Source organism: Lepidochelys kempii, chromosome 24 (assembly GCF_965140265.1).
Source record: "Lepidochelys kempii isolate rLepKem1 chromosome 24, rLepKem1.hap2, whole genome shotgun sequence".
Classification (NCBI taxonomy): Eukaryota; Metazoa; Chordata; order Testudines; family Cheloniidae; genus Lepidochelys; species Lepidochelys kempii.
Genome location: NC_133279.1, coordinates 17,043,376 through 17,060,596, shown reverse-complemented (window position 1 = coordinate 17,060,596; position 17,221 = coordinate 17,043,376). Strand labels below are relative to the sequence as shown.

At 62.0% G+C, this 17,221-nt stretch overlaps 2 protein-coding genes across 3 annotated transcripts; one reads left to right on the top strand and one right to left on the bottom strand.

Annotated features, from left to right (window-relative positions):
• The first annotated feature begins 5 nt into the window (after positions 1–5).
• Positions 6–2,671, top strand: LOC140902772 (ly6/PLAUR domain-containing protein 5-like). The gene is given in 3 exon segments (XM_073323214.1): positions 6–181; positions 505–650; positions 1,451–2,671. Coding segments are annotated over 3 exon segments (642 nt in total). The 3' UTR covers positions 1,771–2,671.
• Positions 2,672–10,011: 7,340 nt separating this feature from the next.
• LOC140902699 (ly6/PLAUR domain-containing protein 5-like) lies at positions 10,012–11,975 on the bottom strand. 2 transcript variants are annotated; one of them, XM_073323049.1, is made up of 3 exons: positions 11,802–11,975; positions 11,502–11,633; positions 10,012–10,481 (listed from the first exon to the last, which is right to left on the bottom strand). In XM_073323049.1, the coding sequence occupies exons 1-3, from the start codon at positions 11,971–11,973 to the stop codon at positions 10,060–10,062; spliced, it is 726 nt and encodes a 241-aa protein (XP_073179150.1). In that variant the 5' UTR covers positions 11,974–11,975; the 3' UTR covers positions 10,012–10,059. The 2 variants fall into 2 exon arrangements, with proteins under 2 accessions (XP_073179150.1, XP_073179152.1); XM_073323051.1 differs by lacking the exon at positions 11,502–11,633.
• Between the last annotated feature and the right edge of the window lie 5,246 nt (positions 11,976–17,221).

Genomic DNA, 17,221 nt, shown 5'->3' with positions numbered 1-17,221 from the left:
AGCGGATGCTGGTTGTGGTGAAGAAGGGCTGCCATGCGGCGCAGTATCGGGACCTCTCTGGCGTTCGCGACGGGCCGTATCTCCCCATCTACTCTCACACCCGCTTCTGCAACGCCAGCCTCTGCAACCACCGGTACTGGGACAATTGCCACATCCCGGCCTTTCCCACAGGTACCAGCTCGTCCTCCGGGGGGCGCTGGCTCCCATCCGGCCCCGGGGCAGGGACTGGCTGGCTCAGTGGGAATGGGGCACGGGGTCTTTCCCCTCCAGGGGGCGCCAGCCCCGATCCTATCCTCAGCGATTTGGGGTGCTCTGTGTGAACTGGTTTTCTGGGTCTCAGCTCAGGTCCTCACGGCCCCCCACCGCCTTCGGGCCCCCACCCCGCCAAGGGGTGTCTGATGAGCTTGGGTTTCTGCACCTCCCCTCATCCCGCCGTCCCCCCTACTCCGTCTAGGTCAGGGGGGGCTGGTTCCTCACCCTTTTCCCCTCTTCCCTCCCCCGCAGCGCCCCAGACAACACCTCTGCCAGCCTCTGGTGCTACGCCTGCATAGGGACCACCCCGGAGAGCTGCTCCCTGCGCCAGGCCCAGCAGAGCCGCTGCTACGATGACTCCCCGAGGTGCTTCGACGGGACGGGCATGGCCACCATCGGTAGGGAGGGGCCGGGCTCGGAGCTGCCGGGCGGGCGGGGGGGCAGCCAGGACTCTTGGGTTCCCAGTGCAGTAGGATCAGGGAATGGGACATGGGGCCTTTCCCTTCTAGGGGGCACTGGCCCTGATCCGGCTGCAGACTGGGGACTGGCTGGCTTGGTGGAGGGAGCTGGAGGGGTCAGGCCACTCCCATTGGGGGCAGCCCCAGAAGTGCAGCTCAAGGGGACCGTCCGTGGCGCTGGGGAGGGGGCTGATGGGAGCGAGAGGCATCCCAATGGCTGGCTGGGTGTGTCTAGGCCTAGGGAGGGCTGGCGGGGGTGCATAGGGGAGTAGGGTAGGGGGGCTGGCTAGATGGCTGGCTGGGGGATGTCCAGGGGTGAGAGGGATGGCTGGATGCAGAGGTGTGTGTGGGGTGCAGGGATTGGATGGATGGTTGGGGGAGTGGATGGATGGTGTCCCTAGCCTCTGTTCGTCAGAGGGTGGAGATGGATGGCAGGAGAGAGATCACTGATCATTACCTGTTAGGGTCACTCCCTCTGGGGCACCTGGCATTGGCCACTGTCGGTAGACAGGATACTGGGCTGGATGGACCTTTGGTCTGACCCAGTCTGGCCGTTCTTATGTTCTTATGGATGGACGGATGGATAGATAGATGGACAGATGGATGGATGGGGGAGTGGACGGATGGATGGACGGATGGATGGATATAGATGTGTACAGGGATGGCTGGCTGGACAGCAGAGCGTGTCCAGTGAGGGATAGACCGAGAGCCATCTGACCCTCTCTCTCCGGGCTTCCCAGGGGGATTTGCAGTCCCCATCTATCTCCGTTCCTGCTAGGCAGTGGGCTGCGTGTCGATCACGCCGGGGGACCCTTGGCTGAACATCCAGCTTGAGAGGACATCCTGCTGTGCCCAGCCCCTGTGCAACCACACGCCGGAGCCGGCGCCCACGGCCAGCCCCCGCCCCTCGCGCACAGCCTCCACCCGGGACCGCCCCGCCAATGCAAGCCCCCGGCCCGGGCTGCCCCTGCCCACGCTGCTGCTGCTGCTGGGGGGCTGGGCCTGGGGGGCTGAGAGGGCTGCTCTGGGATCAGGGCAGGGATGGAGACACCCCCTTTAGAGGACCCCTCCCAGTCCTGGGTGCACCATAAGGTCCATTGAGCCAGCCCCAGTCCAATATCCCAGTGCCCCAGTTCCCACTGTGCCCAGCTCCTCCTGGCCACCCCAGAGAATCCCACCCTTTGCCCCTCAATGCACCACAGCCCCCATGAAGTGATGGAGATGCTGCCCAGGGCTCTTTAATAACCGTCACTCTGGAGCAGGGGAGACACTGCCCCTGCTAGGTGCCCCCACCCCCCACCAAACCCCCCAGCCCGATCGCACTTCATGTGCGGACTGGGGATTTCTTTGGAAACGTGCAATGGCTGAGCCAGACCCTGGAGCCGCCCCATCTGCCCAAGCTGAGGGACGGCTGCTCTGGATCAGCCCCAAGGGCCCATCTACCCCGGTGTCCCGCCTCCTCCTTGCCCCCTGGATCGGCCCTGTGATGGGTTGTACCCCACAGGGTGCAGTCTGGGAGCCGTTGGAACTGCTGTGCCCCCTTGGTTACTCAGAGGGGCTGGCTCAGCCTGCCTCTCCAGGCCCTGTTATTACCCAACACGACAGTAGGTGGCGCCACACACCCTACCGAGTTACCTGAGTGCTTTACCGCAGCCACTCATAGACGCCAGTTTGGCCAATGAAACGCCAGCCAGTTTCCCAGCTCCCCCACCTTGCACCCTTACTGGAGGAAAAAACCCAGAATTAGACCGTCGGGCACTGCACAGGGATCTGTACGGTGCAAGCTCATTAATTAATTTGCTCATTAAGTAACTTGATGTGGGGAAGTTGTGCAACAAGCCTGTGTTAGCCAAGCTGAGGTTTCCCCAGACACTTCACTCAAAACCCCTCTGGTTAAGATAAAACATGTTTATTAACTACAAAAGATCGATTTTAAGTGATTATAAGTGACCTCAAACAGATCAAAGCAGATTACCTAGCAAATAAACAAAGACTCAAACTGGGCGTAATCCTTGTGCTTGTGTGTATTTCCTCAATAAGCCATCAACACTGGTTGGCCTTTTTACTGTTGTACCTTAAAGGCTGCTCGTGGGTGTTCCCAAGCTTCCTGTACAAACCTTCCCGTACAATGCTAGTGTGACGAAGTGGGACTGTTCTTAATGTTTCCTTGGAATATTGTGGGGGTGCCTCAGTTTCCCCTGTGCAGTTCTTAAGTATCTAGGTGGTGGGGTAAGGGTGTATGATCATTGCAGAGCCCTACAGGGCAGGTGTGTGCAGGGGTCTGAACACAGAGAATGGCCAACACCCTGTTTCCTGGCCTCTGATGGCCTGAGCCCTTCCCCCCTGCCAGGTGAGAGCTAAAGGGCTGGAGAACAAAGGAATCAGGTGACCTCCTGTCCCCGGAAAGGAACAAAGCCCAGAGAAGGAGGGGCTGGAGATAGTTTCAGTTTGGGGCTGGCTGGGCCATGGAGTGAAGTGCAGTCGGGGTTGTCTGGCTCAGTGCCCCCCAAAATGGACCCAGCTGAGGGGTCCTGTTCTCTGCACCTGCAAGCTCTGTGTTAGACCATGTTCCTGTCGTCTAATAAACCTCCTGTTTTACTGGCTGGCTGAGAGTCACGTCTGACTGCGGAGTTGGGGGGCAGGACCCTCTGCCCCCCCCAGGACCCCGCCTGGGCGGACTCGCTGTGGGAAGCGCAGGGAGGGGCAGAGGAGGCTGAAGGCTCCGAGGTCAGACCCAGGAAGGGGGAAGCCGGGTGAGCTGTGTGTCCTGCAGACAGGCTGCTCCGAGAAAGGCGACTCCCCCAGAGTCCTGCCTGGCTTCGTGGGGAGCAGGTCCAGAGCATCGCCCAGGGACTCCGTGACAGCAGCGCACACAATTTAATGTTCAACAGATTAAGACTTTTAGAATGACACCTCACAAAGCAGACTTTGTACAAGACATATCATAACTATATGACAGTGGTGACTACAGGGGTTCCAGGTGTCACAAACCCATCTACCCTGGTATCCTCCCTGCCCCCCCAGATCAACCCCCAGGACCCATCTACTCCAGTATCCCGCCTCCTCCCTTCCCCCTGGCTCAGCCCCATGGCCTGACTACCCCAGTATCCTGCCCCCTTCCTGCCCCCTGGATCAGCCCACGGACCCTTCTGCCCCAGCATCCAGCCTCCCTGTCACAGTCCGTGAGTGGCCAGTGCTAGCAGCAGGGAGGGGTCTGGCCTAGGTGCTGGAGAGGATGTGGGGCACCCCCAGGGAAGCGGTGCCCCTTCTCTTCAATGGTGTTGAGGTTCTGGATGTAGGAGAACACGGTGCAGGTCTTCGGCTGCAGGCAGGTCTGCAGCACCATACAGACCTTGGCATCCCCTAAGAAGAGGTGAGGGGGCTGGTACTGGGGATTGAACCCAGGAGGCCTGGCTCCCAGCCCCCAAACCACTATCCCACTCCCCTCCCAGAACCGGGGATTGAACCCAGGAGTCCTGGCTCCCAGCCCCCGAACCACTACCCCACTCCCCTCCCAGAACCGGGGATTGAACCCAGGAGTCCTGGCTCCCAGTCCCCAAACCACTATCCCACTCCCCTCCCAGAACCGGGGATTGAACCCAGGAGGCCTAGCTCCCAGCCCCCAAACCATTACCCCACTTCCCTCCCAGAACCAGGGATTGAACCCAGGAGTCCTGGCTCCCAGCCCCCGAACCACTACCCCACTCCCCTCCCAGAACCGGGGATTGAACCCAGGAGTCCTGGCTCCCAGTCCCCGAACCACTACCCCACTCCCCTCCCAGAACCGGGGATTGAACCCAGGAGGCCTGGCTCCCAGCCCCCAAACCATTACCCCACTTCCCTCCCAGAACCAGGGATTGAACCCAGGAGTCCTGGCTCCCAGCCCCCGAACCACTACCCCACTCCCCTCCCAGAACCGGGGATTGAACCCAGGAGTCCTGGCTCCCAGCCCCCGAACCACTACCCCACTCCCCTCTCAGAACCAGGGATTGAACCCAGGAGTCCTGGCTCCCAGCAACCCCCCAGTCCTGCTCTAACCACTGGCCTCCACTCCCTGCAGTGTAGCACCCCCTGCTGAGCCCTGCCCCCTGGCATCTGAGCCATAACCCAGCCCAGCCCAGAGCTGCCCGGGGTGGTGCACTGGACAGCCCCCGTCCAGCCCCCTAAAGCCTCCATCTCCATCCTAGCTTGCCAAGGGAGCCAGGGTGTCCGCATCCCATTGCTAAGAGGACATGGGGTGCCAGGCAACTGCTCCTCACCCTTCTTAAAGAGCCAGAGGCCTGGTCGTGGGTGGCACCCCCCAGACACCCCTTTCTTTGAGTGATTCTCCCCCCATGTCACCTCCGCTGGGCCCCAGCAGGGAAGGGTACAGCTACAGGAATAAAGCAGCTAGCTTCAGGGTTGGAAACATAAAACTGGGACGTTTCACCTGGCTCTGAGATGCAGCCACCTCTGGGGCGGGGCAGCCGGGGACCAACCGCACAGTGACACAGAGTCGATGGCAGGAGGGCAAGGGGGCGCTTGATCCCATCGAGGTGGGGCTGTGTCCATAGGGCGGATTTATGACAGCGGAGGAGAAGGAGGAAGCTGCTGGGGCTGTCTGGCTGTTGCGAAGTGCCCAGGAGGGGGCCGGGCGCAAGGTTATTGGAGTCCAAGCTCCCAGCCCCCCCCCCACTCTAACCACTGGACCACACTGTCCTCCCTAAGCCAGGGCGGACCCCGGGCGTCCCTCACCGATGCTGATGGCCTGGGGCGGGTGCCGTTGAAGAGGTACCTGTTCTGCCCAAGGCACTTGGTCTTCTCAGGGGCAGGGCAGGCCTCCTGGGTGGGAGCCGGAGACACCGGGCACCCAGCACCGCTGGGCAGGGGCGCTGGGTGGGGAGACGCACCTGGGAGGTTACTGCCCCTCCGTAAGCCAGGCCCCGCCCTGGGGCAGGATGGGAGCCAGCGCCCCCTACAGGGGACAGGCCCCGTGCCCCATTCCCCACCCCCCCGAGGCTGGTGCCCCCTAGATGCCCAGAGCTGCAGTTACCTGCCTGGCTCCCGGACTCTCCCAGCCAGTTGCAGAGGCTGGTGTTGCAGACGTGGTGGCAGGAGTAGCCAGGCAGGTTGGAGTTAGACGACGCCGAGGTGCCCGAGAAGGGGCTTTTGGGTGCACCACGGTCACCGTCCAGTTGCCTGGAAATCAAAGTAGGGGGTGGGGGGTGAAGAGAGCATCGGAAAAGAGCCCCCAGGCGAGTGCACGGTGAGGGCCAGATGCCACCCACCCTTGCTACAATCCCCTCTTCCAAGGCCAGCTGGCACCAGCCGGGCGGAGCTCCGGGGCCTGTCCACGGTGCAGGCCTAACCCTGCCCCCTTTCTGTCTACACACCGACCCAGGACCTCACCGTGGGGTCGCGTTGGAGTCAAGCCCTATCGCTCTGCAATGTAGACGCAGGAGCCCCAACCCGGGGGCCAGGGCTCAACCCTGCCTAACCCAGGGTTACCAGTGAGTGTAGACGCTCCGTGTGCCGTCGGCCTGTGTGAACCGGGGCAGAGCTATTAGACAAACATCCCAGCTTGACTGAAAACTTGGCCTGATGGAGAATCCACCACCCCACTTGGAAACTCCCCCTCACCATTAAAAAGGCCCATCTTATTTCCAGTCTGAATCTGTCCGGTTTCGGCTCCCAGCCATCGGGTCGGGTCAGACCTTCCTCTGCGCGACCGAAGAGCCTGTTTTCAATAGTTGTTCCACTCGTAGGGACGCATGGACGGGGATCAAGTCTCTTTGTTTAGCTAAATAGCTGGAGCTCCTGGAGTCTCTCACTCAAAGGCAGGTTTTCCTCCCTTTACTCCGGGAACCTTAGGCCTGGGTTTGCCAGCGCCGAAGGCAGAGCTGCAGAGGGTGGGGAGGCTTAAAGGGGGTAAGAGGGGCAGGACGGGTCCTAAATCCTGAGATAATCTGGTGTAAATGGGGAGGAAATCTGGTTGGAATGGGGAGGGGCTATGGTGGAGATGGGGAGGGGCCCCACTGTAAATCAGGAGTGGCTCTGTTGCAAATTAGGGGTAGCAGCGTTGCACATAGAGGGTAAATATAGTATAAATTATGAGTAACTGCCGTTGAAAGGGGAGTAAAATCAGTGTCAAACCAGAGTCAAATCAGTGTCAGTCTGGTAACTGAAATCAGGAAATGTGGAAATCAGGAGTCACTCCAGTGTGAAACAGGAGTAATATCACTGTAAATCAGGAGCAAATCCGGTGTGACTAGAGTAAAACTAGAGTAACTGTTGTGAATTGGAAGTAACTCCAGGGTAAAATCGAGAGTAAACCCATTGAGCAATCGGGGATAACTGCAGTGTCATTCAGGAGTCACTGTGGTTTAAATTGGGTGTAACTATGGAGTAAATTGGGAATGAGACCAGTACAGGTCAGGATTAGCTACTTTGTAAATAGTGAGTAACCCTGGAGTAAATGTGGAGTAACTCCAGTGTAAAAGGAAAGGAGCCCTGGTATACATGAGGATCAACTCTGATGTAGATTTAGAGTAACTCCGATGTAAACTGGGAGTGAGTCAATTGCAGATCAGAAGTAACCTGAGAGTAATGTCACTGCCAATCAGGAGTAACTCCAGTGTAAACTGGGAGTAACTCTGGAGTGAACTGGGAGTAATGCCCATGGAGCATAATCCCAGTGGAAATGGGGAGTAATTTTGTAGCAGTTACAGGCCCCCCATCAAACTCGTCTCTGTCCCGTCTCCACGCCCGCCAGCCCCGCCCTGTGCTTCCCACGGATCCTGCCCCAGCAGGCTCTGCCACCTCCCTCCCCCCGCCCCGTGGCTCAGCGGCTCCCCCTGCTGCCTGGTTCCCGGAGGTCCCGGGGAAGCCCCGGGGGCCGCGCCCGTGCTGATGCCCTCCACGCAGGTGCGGTGCTGCGGCTGGCAGGGCGGTGCCCGCGGCATGAGCGAGTCGGGGGGTTATGGGGGAGCCATCTGGGACTCCCCCCAGGGTTTGGGGACAAGGGCCTATCAGGATACAGGGGTCAGTAGCAGGGCCCCCTGACACCCCCAAGGCCGGGGGAGCGGGTTGTGTCACAGAGGGACGAGTTCCCCCCGCCCCACACTTTGCCCCACCTCACTGTCCTTGGGCGGAAGAAGCCCCAGCTTTGGCCTCGTGCCAATCACTAGATGAAATTCCATGTCCCACCTCTCCCGTCCCAGAGCCAGGGCCAGAACCCAGGAGTCCTGGCTCCTCTCCCCCTGCTCTAACCACTAGACTCCCCTCCCCTCCCAGAGCCGGGGAGAGAACCCAGGAGTCCTGACTCCCGCCCTCCACACCATACTCTAACCATTAGCCCCCACTCCCCTCTCAAAGCTGGGGTAGAACCCAGGAGTCCTGGCTCCCAGCCCTGCTTACTTTTGGGTTCCATTAACCCACCCCGGTACCTTGGATCAGGAGAGCTGATGCCTGGAGATAGGGCGGGGCCAGTTCCCACGCCCTGGGCCTGCCGTGGGTCATGGTGGTTCGGCCTGTGCTGGGGTCCAGAGGAGGGTCCCGGCTGGGCTGGGGGGTGGCTGTGACGGGGGATCCCGAAGCCCCGCTCTGTGGTCACAAACTGCGTGTGAGCGACAGGGTAGGATGGCCAGACTGACAAGGAAGGGCTGCTTCCATGAATGACCCCCCCTCTGCTGCCCCCCCAGCCGTCCTGCTCCCCGCTCGCTCCCCACCCCTCCAGCTGGCTTCTGGCTCCCAGCCAGGCTGGGGCTGGATAGAACCTGCTCTGCCGGCAGCATGTGGGAAATCATCCATCCGGGGGCCTGGTTACACAGGGCCCCCTCGCCCGGCGCTGAGATGCGGCCACCTCTGGGGTGGGGCGCGGGGGGGCTGGTTACACAGGGACCCCTCGCCCGGCGCTGAGATGCGGCCACCTCTGGGGTGGGGCGCGGGGGGGCTGGTTACACAGGGACCCCTCGCCCGGCGCTGAGATGCGGCCACCTCTGGGGTGGGGCGCGGGGGGGCTGGTTACACAGGGACCCCTCGCCCGGCGCTGAGATGCGGCCACCTCTGGGGTGGGGCGCGGGGGGGCTGGTTACACAGGGCCCCCTCGCCCGGCGCTGAGATGCGGCCACCTCTGGGGTGGGGCGCGGGGGGGCTGGTTACACAGGGACCCCTCGCCCGGCGCTGAGATGCGGCCACCTCTGGGGTGGGGCGCGGGGGGGCTGGTTACACAGGGACCCTTCGCCCGGCGCTGAGATGCGGCCACCTCTGGGGTGGGGCGCGGGGGGCTGGTTACACAGGGACCCCTCGCCCGGCGCTGAGATGCGGCCACCTCTGGGGTGGGGCGCGGGGGGCTGGTTACACAGGGACCCCTCGCCCGGCGCTGAGATGCGGCCACCTCTGGGGTGGGGCTCGGGGGGCTGGTTACACAGGGCCCCCTCGCCCGGCGCTGAGATGCGGCCACCTCTGGGGTGGGGCTCGGGGGGCTGGTTACACAGGGCCCCCTCGCCCGGCGCTGAGATGCGGCCACCTCTGGGGTGGGGCTCGGGGGGCTGATTACACAGGGCCCCCTCGCCCGGCGCTGAGATGCGGCCACCTCTGGGGCAGGGCAGCTGCGTAACGACCCAAGGGAGCGAAGGGGGGCTGGTAAGAAGCTGGGGGCGGGGGTGTTCAGTATGGAATTGTCTAATTTGGAGTCCCACCTGGATGCCTGGGTCCATTTTTCAGTTTTCCTCCACATTTAAAGGGCCCCTTGCCTTTCTTCTACTAAGGAACGGGGGGCAGGGGTGGCAATTCTCTCCCTCCCCTCTATACTGCGATGGGTTGGGGTGGGTCCCATCTGTGCCAGAGAGGGGGCTGGCATATCCCCTCTGATGGGGGACCTGAAGGGGGCTGCAGAACCACCTGACATGTCCCAGGCCAGCAGCCTCAATTCTCCGGTACCAGGATTCCTGTCACCCCGCACCCCACCGCCGGAAAGAGACCAGCTGGGCGATGCAAGGGCTTGGGGGTAAGAGACTTTATTAAAGAGAGAGGCTTGGGGGGAGAGGGGTGCGCAGGACGGGGGGGCCCACAATGGGGACTGAAGTCAGCAGCAGAAACACAGGGAAACAGGGAACGTCACATGGGGCTGACCCCCCACCTCTGGGAGCCCTCCCTTTAAATGTGGGGAAACTGAGGCATGCAATGTGGGGGAAGGGGGAGTGACTGCCTCATAGCTGCTAAGAGTTGGGGAGAGAACCCAGGCGTCCTGGCCCCCAGCCCCGCTCACAGCCCCAGGCGGGCTATCCCCAGAACCACTAGCAGGGGGCAGAGGCGTGGGCCAGGCGCCTGGGAGACGTGGGCGTGGGTGGACGTGGGGTAGCTGTTTTTCTTACCGGGCTCGGTGGGGCGCGCGCGGGGGCCGGTGCTGTGGGGCGGGTCCCCCTCGTAGCTGGGGTTGAGTGGGTCCGTGCTGTGGTCGTAGCCGGTGTGGTCTGGGTCCGGATAGTGGGCCTCCGTCCTGGTGGGGCAGCTCCGTGGCTGCCGTGCCGTGGCTGCGCCCGGGCTGTTGGTGGCCTTTCCAGGCCGTGGCGTTGGCGAGGGGGCCGTAGCCGGGTATCCCGGTGGGGACGTGGCCGGAGGAGATCTTGAGGCCCAGGGAGAGCAGTGCCCGGGCCCCCTGCCCGTTGCAGTAGCTGCCGGAGCAGCAGGTGCCAGCCTGGCGGAGCTGCAGGGGGCCGAAGTGGCGGCTGGGCGGCACGGCGCAGGATGGGGCCTGGCAGCTCCACATGAAGATGGGCACTGCCAGCTTCCCTGGGGGCACAAGGGGGACGTGTGTGAGAGGGACGCCAACCTTCCCAGGGTGCAATGGGGCAGCCACTGTGTGCCGTGGGAGAGGGGCATCACGCCAACCTCCCCAGGGTGCAATGGGGCAGCCACTGTGTGCCGTGGGAGAGGGGCATCACGCCAACCTCCCCAGGGTGCAATGGGGCAGCCACTGTGTGCCGTGGGAGAGGGGCATCACGCCAACCTCCCCAGGGTGCAATGGGGCAGCCACTGTGTGCCGTGGGAGAGGGGCATCACGCCAACCTTCCCAGGGTGCAATGGGGCAGCCACTGTGTGCCGTGGGAGAGGGGCATCACGCCAACCTCCCCAGGGTGCAATGGGGCAGCCATTATGTGCCATGGGGCAACAGGCATCGTGCCAACCTCCCCAGAGTGCAATGGGGCAGCCGTTATGTGCCATGGGGCAACGGGCATTGTGCTGACCTTCCCAGGGTGCAACGGGGCAGCCACTATCGTGCCATGGGAGAGGGACATGGTGCCAACCTTCCCAAGGTGCAGTGGGGCAGCCATTATGTGCCATGGGGCAATGGGCATCATGCCAACCTCCCCAGAGTGCAATGGGGCAGCCGTTATGTGCCATGGGGCAACGGGCATCGTGCTGACCTTCCCAGGGTGCAACAGGGCAGCCGTTATGTGCCATGGGGCAACGGGCATCCTGCCAACCTTCCCAGGGTGCAGTGGGGCAGCCATTGAGAGGTCACGGCAAAGGGGTGGTTGTGCCGACCTTCCCAGGGTGCAATGGGGCAGCCGTTATGTGCCATGGGGCAACGGGCATCGTGCCGACCTCCCCAGGGTGCAGTGGGGCAGGGACGGGGGCGCACTGGGGGCCGGAGGCAGCACCCTGACCCAGGCAGTGCCCCGCCCAGTTGGGCCGTCCTGGTCACTGGCAGGGGGGGTGCGGGGGCTGCAATGCACCCCAAGGGCAGCAGGGGAAGCCAGGGCTGCTGGGGTACAAAGCCCAGCGTCACCCCCACTGCTCCCCACCCACCTGCTGTGAGGGTGCCGTTGCCGTGGTAACGGCGGGCGTCCTCCCCGTCGCACGTCACCCGCTCCAGAGTGTGGGGCTGGGGGCCGAGGCTCAGGCCGGCGTAGCACTGGGTGGGGCCGCTGGGGGCCGGAGCTGCAACGAGACACGGATCAGAACCGGCGCCCCCCCAGAGGGGACAGGCCCCTGTGCCCCATTCCCCGCCCCCCCCCCCCCCCCGGAGCCAGCCAGTCCCTGCCCCGGGGCTGGATGGGAGCCGGCACCCCCCAGAGCCCCCCGTGCCCTGTTCCCCATTCCTGTTACCTGTGGCCTGGCCAGGGCTCCCCAGATCCAGCCCCTTGGCATTGCACTGGTCAGACAGGCAGTAGCGGACATCGGCCTGGATGTGGAGGAATCTGCTGGGCCCAGCGGGGGGTTCGGTCCCTCCCTTGGGGTGTCCATCTCTGCACCCCCTTTGGATCAGAGTCACAGACATGCCCCCTGGAGAGAAAGAGCCACACAAAAGGCAGGTGAAGACAGTAGCAGGGAGTTCCACAGACCCTGGGGCGGGGCCCATCTCTGGGGAACGCCTGGAATCAGCCCCACGGGCCCATCTACCCTCATATCCCGCCCACTCCCTGCCTCTCCCGGCTCAGCCCCATGGGCCCATCGAGCCCAGTGTCCTGCCTCCGCCCTGCCCCCTGGATCAGCCCCACGGGCCCATCTACCCTGGTGTCCCGCCCAATCCCTGCCCCTTAGATCAGCCCCATGGGCCCATCTACTCTCATATCCCGCCCACTCCCTGCCCCTCTCGGCTCAGCCCCATGGGCCCATTGAGCCCAGTGTCCCGCCTCCTCCCTGCCCCCTGGATCAGCCCCACGGGCCCATCTACCCTGGTGTCCCGCCCCCTCCCTGCCCCCGGATCAGCCCCACGGGCCCATCGAGCCCGGTATCCGGCCTCCCTGCGCCGTGGGGGTGTCACCTGCGCTGAGGGTGACGGCAGCCTCCATGCAGGCGCCGTGGGCCAGGGCGCAGGACTCGGGGCTCGAGTCCGCAGGACTCGGAGCCAGCCTCTGCGGGGAGACGGAGACGTGGAGGCGGGGTGGGCACCGGGGGGGGGTGTCCCTGCTGCCCCCTGCTGGAGGGGACGGGCCCTGCTCTGTGTGTGTCCCCCTGTCCCTGCTGCCCCCTGCTGGAGGGGCTGGGCCCTGCTCTGTGTGTGTCCGTGTCCCTGCTGCCCCCTGCTGGAGGAGACGGGCCCTGCTCTGTGTGTCCCCGTGTCCCTGCTGCCCCCTGCTGGAGGAGACGGGCCCTGCTCTGTGTGTCCCCGTGTCCCTGCTGCCCCCTGCTGGAGGAGACGGGCCCTGCTCTGTGTGTGTCCGTGTCCCTGTGTCCCTGCTGCCCCCTGCTGGAGGAGACGGGCCCTGCTCTGTGTGTCCCCGTGTCCCTGCTGCCCCCTGCTGGAGGGGACGGGCCCTGCTCTGTGTGTCCCCGTGTCCCTGCTGCCCCCTGCTGGAGGGGACGGGCCCTGCTCTGTGTGTCCCCGTGTCCCTGCTGCCCCCTGCTGGAGGGGACGGGCCCTGCTCTGTGTGTGTCCGTGTCCCTGCTGCCCCCTGCTGGAGGAGACGGGCCCTGCTCTGTGTGTGTCCGTGTCCCTGCTGCCCCCTGCTGGAGGGGACGGGCCCTGCTCTGTGTGTGTCCGTGTCCCTGCTGCCCCCTGCTGGAGGAGACGGGCCCTGCTCTGTGTGTGTCCGTGTCCCTGCTGCCCCCTGCTGGAGGGGACGGGCCCTGCTCTGTGTGTGTCCGTGTCCCTGCTGCCCCCTGCTGGAGGGGACGGGCCCTGCTCTGTGTGTCCCCGTGTCCCTGCTGCCCCCTGCTGGAGGGGACGGGCCCTGCTCTCTGTGTGTGTGTGTGTGAGATTGTGTTTCTCTGCATGCCATGGTGGGTCTGTGTGGACGTGATGGTTTGTGGGTCCCTCTGTGTGTCAGTGGTTGTGGGGGCAGAGAGGCGAGCCGTGTCGTGTGTCTAGAATTCTGCGTGTGCGCTCACAACGGAGGCGGCGCCTGAGTCAGCGAAACAACAATACCACAAGTTGTGCCCACTAGGGGCTAGGCAGGGGGAGTCCTGGCTCCCAGCTGTGTCCACTAGGCCCCCCCCTTTCCCCTCCCACAGCCAGGGAGAGAACCCAGGAGTCCTGGATCCCAGCGTCCTCCTGCCCCGGCTCTAACCACCAGACCCCACGCCCTTCCCAGAGAACCCAGGAATCCTGGCTCCCGACCCCCACCCCACACACACTCTACCCACTAGGCTCCCCCTCCCTCTCCTCCCAGAGCAGGGGAGAGAACCCAGGAGTCCTGGCTCCCAGGCTGCCCCCGCTCTAACCCACTAGACCCCACTCCCCTCCCAGAACTGAGGAGAGAACCCAGGAATACTGGCTCCCAGCCCCACTGCTTTAACCACTAGACCCCACTCCCCTCCCAGAGCCAGGGAAAGAACCCAGGAGACCTGGCTCCCAGCCATCCCCCCACACCAGACCCCACTCCCCTCCCAGGGCTGGGGAGAGAACCCAGGAGTCCTTGATCCCAGCCTCCTCAGGTCTAACCACCAGACCCCACTCTCTTCCCAGAGAACCCAGGAATCCTGGCTCCTGAAGCCCCCCACCCACTCTATCCACTAGGCTCCCCCTCCCCTCTCCTCCCAGAGCCAGGGAGAGAACCCAGGAGTCCTGGCTCCCAGCCCCTCCCACCCCACACACACCAGACCCCACTCCCCTCCCAGGGCTGGGGAGAGAACCCAGAATCCGGCTCCCAGCCCCGCTGCTCTGACCCCCCAGCCCCCAGCCCCTCCAGGGAACCCAGGAATCCGGGCTGTTGGTTCCTGGGATCAGCAGAGCAGAAGCCAGGATTGCCAGCAGTGATGCTGCCGGGGCCCCATGTCCCGCCCCAGGGCCCCCCCATGGCCCCGGAGAGCCCAGCTGCCGGAGAGGGGCAACCCCCCCCGGGATCTGTGCAGCTGTGTCCGAGCGGGCGAGTCTCAGCCGCGTACGGGTGTGTGTGGGGGGAACCTCTAATTTATAGTCCCCCCTCCCGCGCGCTGCTCAGCGGGATTGCACCATGGCGCGACTTCCACAGCTCTGGTGCAATGATCCCATTGGGCAACCGGTACCACAGCGCCCCTGGCTGGAGACGGGGGGTACCCAGGCCCTGGATGTGGGGGCAGCCGGGGTGCCCCAGAGACACCCCCCCCGTGCCCAATTTCCTCCCCGTTCTCCTCGCCATCCCAGTCCCTGTCCCTCACGCCCGGGGGGAGGTGTGGCCCAGGGGGCCAGCTTACCTGTACCCCATTCCTTGCTTTGTTATCCTGCTTTATTCTATTTATGATAATGCCAGGAACCTGCCGGCTTTGACCCTGTACGATTTGCCTTTCGTAGGGAATGAGAGGCTTGAAACCTATAACCTTTGGCATAGGTAGACTTAAGTATCTCATAAATTATAGGTTTCAGAGGGGCAGCCGTGTTAGTCTGTGTCAGCAGAAAGAACGAGGAAGCCTTGTGGCACCTTAGAGACTAACAAATTCATTTGAGCATAAGTTTTCGTGGACTAAAACCCTCTTCATCGGATGCATGCAGTGGAAAATACAGTAGGAAGATCGATAGATATATACAGAGAACATGAAACAATGGGGGTTGCCATACACACTATAATGAGAGTGATCAGTTAAGGGGGGCTATTATCAGCAGGAGAAAAAAACCTTTTGTAGTGATAATCAGGGTGGCCCATTTCCAACAGCTGACAAGAAGGTGTGAGAAACAGTAGGGGTGTGTGTGGGGGAAATAAGCATGGAGAAATCGTTTTACTTTGTGTAATGACCCATCCACTCCCAGTCTTTATTCAAGCCTAATTTAATGGTGTCCAGTTTGTAAATTAATTCCAGTTCTGCAGTTTCTCATTGGCATCTGTTTTTGAAGTTTTGTTGTTGTGATAGTGTGACTTTTAGGTCTGTAATTGAGTGACCAGAGAGATTGAAGTGTTCTCCGACTGGTTTTTGAATGTTATAATTCTTGACGTCTGATTTGTGTCCATTTAGTCTTTTGCGTAGAGACTGTCCGGTTTGACCAATGTACATGGCAGAGGGGCATTGTTGGCACATGATGGCATCTATCACATTGGCGGATGTGCAGGTGAACGAGCCTCTGATCGTGTGGCTGATGTGATTAGGCCCTGTGATGGTGTCCCCTGAATAGATCTGTGGACACGGTTGGCAACGGGCTTTGTTGCAAGGATAGGTTCCTGGGTTAGTGGTTCTGTTGTGTGGTGTGTGGTTGCTGGTGAGTATTTGCTTCAGGTTGGGGGGCTGTCTGTAGGCAAGGACGGGCCTGTCTCCCAAGATCTGTGAGAGTGATGGGTCGTCCTTCAGGATGGGTTGTAGATCCCTGATGATGCGTTGGAGAGGTTTTAGTTGGGGGATGAAGGTGACGGCTACTGGTGTTCTGTTATTTTCTTTGTTGAGCCTGTCCTGTGGTAGGTGAGTTATAGGGAGCTGAAAGTGGTATGCCAGGGCGGGCATTTTATCCAAAATCCCGACATCAGCCACCCACAGAAAATCACTGACACCAGCATCCGGAAAGTTCGGGACAGAACCTCCCACCGCATCGGTGCCATGACAGCAAACGGACGCGGACGCTAATGGGGTGACGTCAGACATCGACTAACCCGTAGCAAACGGACCCCTTACGGGGAGGAAATGCAAACCAGGACCGCTGTTGAATATGCATTCGTCATGGCAGCGTCAGCGTGACCGACTATAAAAGTAACATCCCAGGGGCAGCGGATGGGCTGGAGAGACGTAGACCTTGTGGGGGGCCAGACTGATGGGAAGACGAGGACGGTGATGGTGATGAGAAAGATAATGGTGAACAGTCCAGGGTGGAAGGATGGCCGTCCAAATGTATTTTCTCTGTTATCTCTGTCTGCCTCGTTGCGTTTAAGTGTGTGTAACTTTGCTAAATTATTAATAAATCATATATTTATATACGTAGAGAGGGTTCCTATGCACCTGGGCACATCGGGGTTCCCAAATTATACGGTAATTTTACAATAATCTTACTGGGCCTGATCTTGGGACAAGAAACCTGTTAATCCTCAAGTTTTACAATTATATATACCCAGCTCTGGGTCAGGCTACAGAGGTCAGGTGTTTGGCTCGTGATTCGGTTGGGGGGCTGCCCCCGCCTGGAGGGGCTGAGCCCTGCTCTGTGTGTCAGTGGGTGGGTTCGACGACCCCAGCGCCTGGGTGGGCAACGGGCCCGGAGCCGAAAAATCCAGCCCCACATGTGGGCGCTGGCCAGGGGGGAATCCGGGCTTGAGGGAAGGGGGACAGTAGGGCTGAGACCTACACAGGAATCCCCCCCACACATGGACACACCCAAACCCAGCCTGACGCCCACATGTGCACCCAGCCCCACTGGTGTGCACGCACAATCAGGCCGCAGCGGCCTGCATGGGAGATGCGCTAAACCCGGGAGCGCAGCAGGGAGCCACGCGAACACCCAAGCTGGTGTCATGCTCGAGACGCCCGGAAAACGGCTCGTTTGTGTCCGGACCGAACCTTCCACCCACGTGGCACCGGGCCGGCTTCACCCGCCGAGCGGCCGTTTGACTTCGGCTTGGGCTGGTCTCGGGGAAACCCAGCGATGGGCGAGCTCAGGGGAAACTCTGAACAGGCCTAAAACGCCCTTGCAGTTT